At 59.2% G+C, this 8968-nt stretch overlaps 1 protein-coding gene across 1 annotated transcript in view; it reads right to left on the minus strand.

Annotated features, from left to right (window-relative positions):
• The window catches only part of AVIL (advillin), a 21464-nt gene extending 12522 nt beyond the window's left edge, over window positions 1-8942 (minus strand). The window contains exons 1-10 of the mRNA XM_002720928.5: window positions 7973-8942; window positions 6013-6097; window positions 4748-4822; window positions 4341-4537; window positions 3153-3261; window positions 2964-3074; window positions 2548-2750; window positions 919-997; window positions 699-797; window positions 14-167 (exon numbers count right to left, since the gene is read on the minus strand). Of these exons, the coding sequence (XP_002720974.2) occupies window positions 14-167; window positions 699-797; window positions 919-997; window positions 2548-2750; window positions 2964-3074; window positions 3153-3261; window positions 4341-4537; window positions 4748-4822; window positions 6013-6078 (1093 nt within the window). The 5' untranslated portion in view covers window positions 6079-6097; window positions 7973-8942. The remainder of the gene's footprint in view (window positions 1-13; window positions 168-698; window positions 798-918; window positions 998-2547; window positions 2751-2963; window positions 3075-3152; window positions 3262-4340; window positions 4538-4747; window positions 4823-6012; window positions 6098-7972) is intronic.
• Between the last annotated feature and the right edge of the window lie 26 nt (window positions 8943-8968).

An 8968-nucleotide genomic window follows, 5' to 3' on the forward strand; every position in this document is an offset into this window, starting at 1 on the left:
GGCACGGTCTCACCGATTTTGCCGATGCTGAAGGTCTTCCCCAGGCCCGTGGCCTGCTCCTTCACCGTCCACGTCTGGAACAGCTGCTTGAACATGGCCGACTCGGCCCCGTCGGCGACCGTCTCCACGTTGGTGCTGCTGGGGTAGCCCTTCAGCTTGAGGAAGGCCTGCGGAGGCCCCCGTGCAGGTCAGCCAAGGTGGGGTCTCCTGCCCCTCCCCGGCCTGGGTTCCTTGCTCAGGGAGCCATGTGGCAGGGGCCCTCTCCTCTGGGTGTCACATATTTTAGTGCATTCCTGCTGGCTCTTGGTACTGTCCTGATTCTGTGGCCCCACCCCCCCAACCCCCTGCAGTGGCTCATTTTGTAAGCACATTTGGCCTGGCTCAGGGCTCTGCACTGAAGTCATCAGCTCCTTGTGTACACGGCCTTGGGTACGTGACAGCCCCTCACTCTTTATAGTCCCCTTCTGGTAAGCAGGTGCTGTGTGCCCAGTACTGCTGAGTGCTGTACAAAAAAGTGCTTAGTCCTCCCAACCAGGGAAGTGGCTGTTGTCCCATGTTCAATGTGAGGAGCGTTTGCAGGGAACAGGCAGACCTGGACCTGCCTCCCAGCACCGCGGGGGCTGCTGTGGCGCTCTGCTCACATCTCAAGTGTGGCTGGTGCAATGACCCGGACGAGGCTGCCCATCTGTGGCTCTCACCAGGGCTTTGGACATGGCCGCCTGTTTCTCAACCTTCGTGGCTCCTCTTCCTTTCCACACGTAGATCTTGGTTCCGCTCTGGTCCAGGATGTAGCAGTCCTGAAGCAGTGAGGATGCGGTGGCTACTGCTGCTCCAGACCGGAAAGCGGTCCCTTGCCCAGGCTCTGCTTCCAGAGCCAAGCCTGACCCCCCGAATGGCGCCCACCTGAGCTCTACTTACATCGTGGTTCAGCAAGTCCTGGACCAGAGGCCGCGCTGCCACCTCGGTGACTGCCAGCTGCCCGGCTGCATCTGAGACACTGGAGGAGGGAGAGGTTAGCCAGGGCCTTCTCGTCTACAAAGCACCTTGCAGCCAGCCGGATGTCTTTCTGGCTTGGTGTGTATGTGTTTTATATATTTATGTATCTATTTATTTATTTAGAGTCAGAGGAGAGGGAGAGGGAGAGGGAGAGGGGGAGGGGGAGGGAGAGGGGGAGGGGGAGGGAGAGGGGGAGGGGGAGGGGGAGAGGGAGAGAGAGAGAGAGAGAGAGAGAGAGAGAGAAACACTCCTATTTGCTGGTTTACTTCCCAAAGGCCTACAATGGTTGGGTCTGGGCTGAGCTCAGACTGAGAGCTGGGAACTCACTCAACCCAGGTCTCCCATGTGGGTGGCAGGGACCCAGCTACTTAAGCCAGCACCATTGCCTCCCCAGCTCTGTGTTAGCAGGAAGCTGGAGTCAGGGGCGGAGTCAGGACGTGAACCCAAGCATTCTGATGTGCACTGTGGGCCTAATGCCCACACACCCAGCTTTGTGTCAGTGTGGGCTTTCTGGGTGGAATTTAGCTGCTGCTGCTTCTTTTTCTTCTCCTCCTTCTTTCTTTCTTTCTTTTTTTTTTTTTTTTTTTTTGACAGGCAGAGTGGACAGTGAGAGAGAGATGCAGAGAGAAAGGTCTTCCTTTTTCCGTTGGTTCACCCCCCAAATGGCCACTACGGCTGGTGCGCTGTGCCGATCCAAAGCCAGGAGCCGGGTGCTTCTCCTGGTCTCCCATGTGGGTGCAGGGCCCAAGGACTTGGGCCATCCTCCACTGCACTCCCTGGCCACAGCAGAGAGCTGGCCTGGAAGAGGGGCAACCGGGACAGAATCCGGTGCCCCGACCGGGACTAGAACCCGGTGTGCCGGCGCCACAGGTGGAGGATTAGCCTAGTGAGCCGCGGTGCTGGCCAGTTTAGCTTCTTAAGGTGGACATGGCTTGCGTGCAGACAGGAACGTGGCTGGTGTTCTCGTTGTCCCTTCCACAGCCCTGGGCAGGCGTGGACCTGAGCAGAGGAACGGGCTCCCCCAGAGAGCACAGGTGCTGCTGACAAGATCTAGAAGCTGCATTTGAAAAGGACCACGAAGAGAGCCAGGGGCGGTGTGGGGCAGCGGGTTAAGCCCGTTGGCAAGGGCGCACTGGCTTGAGACTCAGCTGCTCTGTTTCCGATCAGCTCCTGCTAATGGCCTAGGAGAGCAGCAGAAGATGCCCCCAAGTACTTGGGCCGCTGCCACTCACATGGGAGAAGGACCCTGGGGAGTCCCAGGCTCCTGCCTTTGGCCTGGACTGGCCCTGGCTGTTGTGGTCATTTGGGGAGTGAGTCAGCAGATGAAAGATCTGTCTGTCTCTCTGTGTAACTCTGCCTGTCACGCCAATTAATCAATCTTGAAAAAGGAAGGAGGCAGGGGAGGGGGAGGGGGAAGGGAGAAGGGGAAGGGAGGGGAGGGGAAGGGAGGCTAGATGCTTGTATCCAGACCAAGGAGCCAAGCAGAGTGCCAGCTCTCTAGGTTTCACTCCCTGCAGCCCGCTTCACCGGTGGCCAGGGTCAGCCACTCACTGGTACAGTGTGATGCTGCGTTTCTGTTGCTGATCCACGCTCTCGTCAGGCACGGCTGGCTTGATGATGGCGCGGCGGCCCAGGCTGTCCTGGAGGACCTTCATCAGCTCGGGGCTGGCTGCCTCCTTGTCGCCCTCTATCACCCCTATCTCCGCACGTCCCCCTCGCTCCCTGTCCCGAATATCCTTGGCCAGGAGCATAGCCTGTCGAAGAAGAAGAAGCATCCCAAGGAAGCCCTCGGCTCCTCCGGGACCCCTTTCTGCCTGCTGCCATCGGGGGAGGGGAGCAGCCTGGATGCCCCGGAGCCCAGCGGGAGGAGGCATCCTCCTCGGGGCATAGCCAGCGTGGAAGGAGAAGAGATGTCCGGGAGAGGGTGCAAGCCCAGGCCAGGGCTGAGGGAGATGAGGGGGCCTTACCTTCAGGCGCTCCCCACTGTTGCTCTCTGGGCCATTCCACTGGAGGATGACTTTCCCCAGGTCCAGCAGGAAGACGTCTCCGCGGTTAAAGCTGTCCCAGCTCATGTCCACCTGCAGTTGGACGTCGGCATTGTTCAGGAGGAGGCCTTGGGTGTGGAAGGCCCAGGCCGGGCAGCGGGTAGCACTCACCTCGGTGGCCCGGATGTGCCTCTTGCCTTTCACGTGCAACAGCCGCTTCACGTCGGAGGCGTTGGTCTCCACGTGCTTCATCCCCGAGGCCACGCCCCCCTTCCTGTAGCTGAGGGAACAGCCATTGGGTTATTCACTGCACCTGCTGTGCGCCGGGTTCTGCACACACATGTGGCTTCTGCCACACAGGTGATGGCGGCAAACAAGCGAAGGTGAAAGCAGACGGATGGCCAGTGATGACAGCCCCATAGCTGAACAGCAGCAGCGTGCTGTGGGGACAGGGCCACCCATCGGGCAGGGGTGGAGCACTGGTGACACCAACGCCAGGAATCCCCCTCCTGCCCCAGGCACTCACTGCCATGTAGCCTCTGCAGCAGGAGTCCCACACTTTAAGGGACCGCAGAAAGCAGCCCTGGGGGCAGCGGGGCTTGTCCTTGGGGCGCCTGGGGCCTCAGCGTGGCTCTCTGTGCCCGGCACATCCTCACTTGCATGGACCTGGCCTTGGGCCAGCCTCCAGCTCCTAGGAGTTCCTCCTGTAGTTCTTAACCTCAACTGCAGTGTGGGGTTAAGTTCACGGACTGTCAGTTCGCGGGCTTCCAGTGGCCTCTCCAAGCCCCCCATCCAGGGCCGGCTGTCCCTGCATCCCCTTTGCTCTGTGTGCCCCACCCCAGCCCCACCGCAGGCTTCCTTCCTAACGGTTTAGCAGCTCTCTGATTTTGCAGTCGGTACAGCGAGTCCTGTTCTGTGTGTGTGCAGTTTTTTAAAAACAGAAGCTGGCATCTTGTTCAATTTTATCTCAGTCTGTCTCCAACTTTGTTCGCTGGGTCTATGTGAGCGGTGTGTGTCGGGTGTGTGGCTTCTGGCTTGCGGCATCCTACTCGGTGCACACGTCCATCCCCTGTGATGGACGCCAGCATTGTCCACAGCTTCCTACCCCACTAGCCATCCTGCTGGGAACATTCTGGTCATGTGGCCCGATGCACACATGTTGGAGACACGCACCCAGCAGCAGGACCTGCCAGGGTGGCCAGGCTACCTTCTGTACCGCCTCGCCAGCGCCTGGCACCCCCAGCCCTCTCATTTGTGCTGCTCCAAAAGGTGGAAGCGACAGCTTCGGATCAGCGTCTCTCCGACCACCTCCCCGCGCTGTGCGCTGGCCCCTGGGCTGCCCTGTATCTCGCTACTCACATGATGCCCTGCTTGAAGTAGCCACGGAAGGTGTCGGACTCATGGTGCTGGACCTCCCGGTGCTGCACGGGGCTGCCGCCCAGGTAGTCGTCCAGCTGCGTGGTGTAGATGGCGGCGCAGCTCTGCTCGTCCTGGGAGGAGTCCTTCCCCAGCCAGAAGTGGATGTCCTGGGAGAGGACGTTGCCGGCTTTCCGGGTCTGGGACACAGCCGGAGGGGTCGGGTCAGGGGCCAGCTGGCCTTGCCTTCCTGGCTGCTGGCCCCGCTGGCCTGGGCAGAACGCCGCCTACAGAGCTGGGCACCACTTGGGAGGGACACCAGGGAGCTGCCTGCCTCCCCTCACCAGCAGCTCTGTCGGCAGAGCCCCGGACAAGGCTCCCCTGGCTGCCCTGGGGAGAAAGGTGCTCACCGAGAGGACGATGTAGCAGTCCCCCTCGTAGAAGGTGCCGTGAGCACTCAGGGGCACCAGGGCCAGCTCCATTTTCTGGAAGGACAAGGGGTGTGTACAGGCCGCGTCCTCCCCCACCCCCCGCCATCATTTGGCACAGGTGGCAGGGGAGAGATGGAGGCAGTCAGCCACAGGAGTAGCCGGGTCCACTCCCACGGCCCCTGCCAGCTCTGCCCTTTGTGTCTCCTGGATCGGAATCTGGGTCCCTGTCCTGGTTTCCGCCCCCGCCCCCTCCCCACTTCCTGTCCGCCTCACCTGGCCTTACTGTGGGGGGAGTTTTGGGAGCTGCCTGCAGCCCTCTGCAGGGAGAAGGGCTCGACATAAACCGTCAATCAACCCCCCGAGCACCTGTGCCAGTGCCCCCGACACGCTGTCCCCAACTCTGACGCAGGACATTGGAGAGAGTGTCCCATCATCGGGAGTCTGCACTGGAGCCCAGTTTGTCAGTGCACACACGGCTTGTGCCAGGAGGCCATCTGCACCGGCACAGGGGTGGGTTTTCGTCATTCTCCCAGGGAGGTGCACCTGCGGCCTTACCTGGGTGTGTTCTGTGTGAAGTGTGTGCCAAATGTGAGACTGTGAAGTCAGCACATGTTTTAGTGCCTGTTAGTGTTTGCATAAACCGAGTCTTACAACGAAGGGCTGGCTAAGGGGCTGTGGCCCACTCCTCTTCCTCACTGAGGGTAGTGAAGTGAGGTGTCCCATCTGGGTTTCACACAGCAGCAACCGGAAGGGGCTCAGAGCAGGCTGGGGGAAAGAGGGGACTCCTCACACGTCAGGGGAGCTACCCTGCTGAGTTCAGAGCTCAGAGTCGCCCAGAGGGGCTCAAGCCCGGGAGAGGGGTGAGCAGTGACCACCACCCCATGCAGTGCCCTCACCCCACGCCTTGCAGTAACCACAGTGCTTTTGCACTTACCACTGCTCCGACCACTACAGCCAGGACTCTCCTGGTCCTGGGTGGGTCCCAGGGGTTCCACCCCTCTCTCCAGGGCATGTACTGGGTGGGGGGGTAGACGGCTGGATCAAGGACGAGCTTGGCTTTGCTGGGAGCCAAGGGCTGAGAGCATTTCCTGCAGCTCCCACCCAGCTGCTTGAGCCCACGGGAGGGGTCAAGGTCGGGCACAGGTGCACTTTGATGCTCCCTCTCGCTGTTCCGGCCCCGGGAGCTGAGGAGCACGGGAGGCTGTGGTCCCGAGCCAGGTGTGTGTGCCTGCAGCCCTGCTCACCTCTATCCTCCAGGTGATGATCCCAGGGTCGTTGCCCACGGCCCTGAAGGCGCTGCTCAGAGACATGGCGCTCGTCTCCCCGGGACTGAAACGTCACAGAGCAAGAAGGGGGGATGATGCCTCTCACAGTGGGCATCACCAGTTCCGCTTTTCTCCCAAGTCACCGCCCCATCTCTCAGCCACTGCCCTGCCACGCGTGGCCTTGTGCTGCGTCCCTGCCCCGTTTCCCATGGACAGGGAAACGACACGTTCAAGTTCACGTGATGAGTCTGCTTGGCCAGGGGCTTCCTGCTTCCCACCCGCCACTTCCCTAGTTTAGGGCCCTGGTGACAGCCACGGTTATTTGCTAGAGGGGAGATCGATATGTTACGCCCTGTGTCGCAGATTCCGTTTGCAGGTTCCCTCACTACTTCTTAGGGGAGTATGACTTCATCTTCATTGTGAAGTTGACGTTGAGAGAGGATAAGTCACACCAAAATGAAATCTACATCAGACCCTAAAACCCATGCGGGGATGGACTGCGACCCTTCCCCAGACTTCAGGTCCCCTGCTGTGAGCTGCTCTCCACTGTCAGCTCGTGGGCCGCCACTGTCGGCTTTTACAACTATCTGAAAACTCAACCTTCCCTGCTTTTGTCCTGTGACAAAAGCCTCACCGAAGGGAAACAGACAGCAGGGCTGGGCTGGGGACAAAGGGTTCAGGTGCCAGGTGCTGGCACGGCCGGCATGGGAAGGCAGGTGTAGCCCAGCCTTGCCGGGGGGCACGTGGCCTCCTTGCCCCTGGCCCACACCCCTCCCCAGCCTCTGTGTTAAGAGTCCAGCTCAGAGAGCCTTCAGGACCCGACAAGCCAGGGAAGGGAGAGGCAGGCAGTGGGGATTGGAGGCCGTGTGCTCTGCACCCTCTGTATTCCAAGCGTGGGCTGGAGTCGTTCAAGCACCTACATAGGCTTCATAGACTCAAAATCCCCACCAAGTGCCTGCTCTCAAGGAGCTTGCAGTCCGACAGTACGTGTAACGAATGAGTGCCACCGTGCACGAGATGGGTGGATCCACGTGGGGAGACAAACAAGTCATCCAGGAAGTGCTGTGTGCCTTTTTGCAATTTGGAGGCACATTGTGCACGTCGAAGAGCATGTCCGACCGTTCTCTTCTCTAGCCTGGATGTACGAGGCCAGGCTCAGACAATATGCGCCATTATCTAGTATGGACTTAGGCAAAGACAAAGGCAAACTCCCTTTGTCTGCCGCCATCGCAGGACCAAAGCAGCGCAGTGATGCAGAGCAGCCGATGTTTGAGGATTTAATTTGGTAACTGCCCGCCCCACCCAGTGCAGAGCTGCCAGGAAATAGTCGTTTGTGTTTTCTCCACTGGCTGCAGGCAATGCAACGACCCACCCAGGGGATGGGCACAAGGGCCAGCAAAGACAGAGAAATGGCAGATGCCCCCAAGCCAATCCACTGACGCGGATTCAAACAGCCAGACCCAGAGCCCCAGGGCTAGGGGCTTGGCATTAGGAAGCAGCTCTCTGGGACAGGGGCCCCAAACGCAGGAGAGGATAGCGTCCAGGAAGGGACCTCCTGCCAGCCCGGAATGCCCAGAACACGATTCACCTACGACATCAGTGTCATTTATTAAGTCCGCAGCCTTTGGGACGGCTGCAGAAACCCTTTGCTTTGGGGTGTGTTTTTGAAATTCCAGGTAATTCTCAGACATGCCCCTGTGGATGAACCCTATGTGGAGGGTTAGCTTCAGCTTTTGCCTTACCCCTGTTTCTTAGGGGTAGGTGAAAGGGGTCTCCTCAGTCCTCTCCCTTCGCTGGTCTCTGAACTTTCCAACAGGAAGCTTGCGAAGCTAGTCATAAACTCCTGGTTCAACCCTTTAAAAGCCTCATCCCCGACTCCGTGTCCTTCTGTCCCCCACTCGTCCCACTGACATGCACCCACGGAGCGAGCAGGCCTTACCTCGGCCTCTCTCACGGCGTCCCAGTTGTCGGATGAGGGAGTAGCAGGTGCGGAAGGGCTGGCTCTGGGCGAGAGGCTCCGGGTCCTGCTGCCTGAGCGGAGTAATGGCTGCGCAGGCACCGGGTTATATTTGCTTGTGTTTGCATCTTAACCGCATTTTCCTAGTCCTGGCCAATCACCGCCAGCCTAGCTTCACTTATTCAAACCAGAGGGAAAGCGCTCTCTCTCCCTATTCAAAACAGCTCACACAACAAGAACAGACTTTTAAAGGCTTCTTTTCTAACTCCAGCTCCACACCCTGATCTATTGATTTTTTTAAAAGCACACGGCCCATCAATAATGCAGGAAACAGGGAGGGAGGATATGAAATTTGCCATATTGTAGATATGGATGCATTATGCTGATGACAGGAGGCAGCTGTCCACTGAGCGCCTGGGATGTGCAGGCAGGTGAGCGCCTCCCGGAGAAGCTTCTGGGTGGTTCTCTGAAGGTGGGGGGAGTTCAGGAGAGGGGCTAGGGGAGTGTTTTTAAGCAGCACTGCTTTGCTCTTTGGGGTTTCCACTGGTCACACTGCCCCCGTACGCCGTCACTGCCTGAATGCCCACTGTGTGCCAGGAACCGCGCAGGGCTCTCCATTTCAGGGTTCCTGGATTGGAAGAACCAAGATTCCAATTCCCCCTGGGGCTTTGGTTCTGGTTCATGCCCAGAAATCAGTCAATAGGACGTCAAGCACTTGCTTGTTAAGCACCCTGATGGCAATGGGGCTCCTTCCCAGCAGGGCCGGGTTAGAGCTAAGGTCGCTTGACTTCTCTAACCTTGAGCGAAGCCCAGGGCCATGTGCAGCTGCCTCCCTGTGGGCGCAGGGGCCTGCCCAGCTCAGATGCTCTGGCTTCATCGTGGCTGGCGGGGCTGCCAGGGCAGTGCCCAGCTGTGCCCAAACCAACAATGGCAGGTCCAGAGGCGGCTCCCACTCCTGGGTGGGTTTTTATTTATTTT

This window comes from Oryctolagus cuniculus, chromosome 11 (assembly GCF_964237555.1).
Source record: "Oryctolagus cuniculus chromosome 11, mOryCun1.1, whole genome shotgun sequence".
Classification (NCBI taxonomy): domain Eukaryota; kingdom Metazoa; phylum Chordata; class Mammalia; order Lagomorpha; family Leporidae; genus Oryctolagus; species Oryctolagus cuniculus.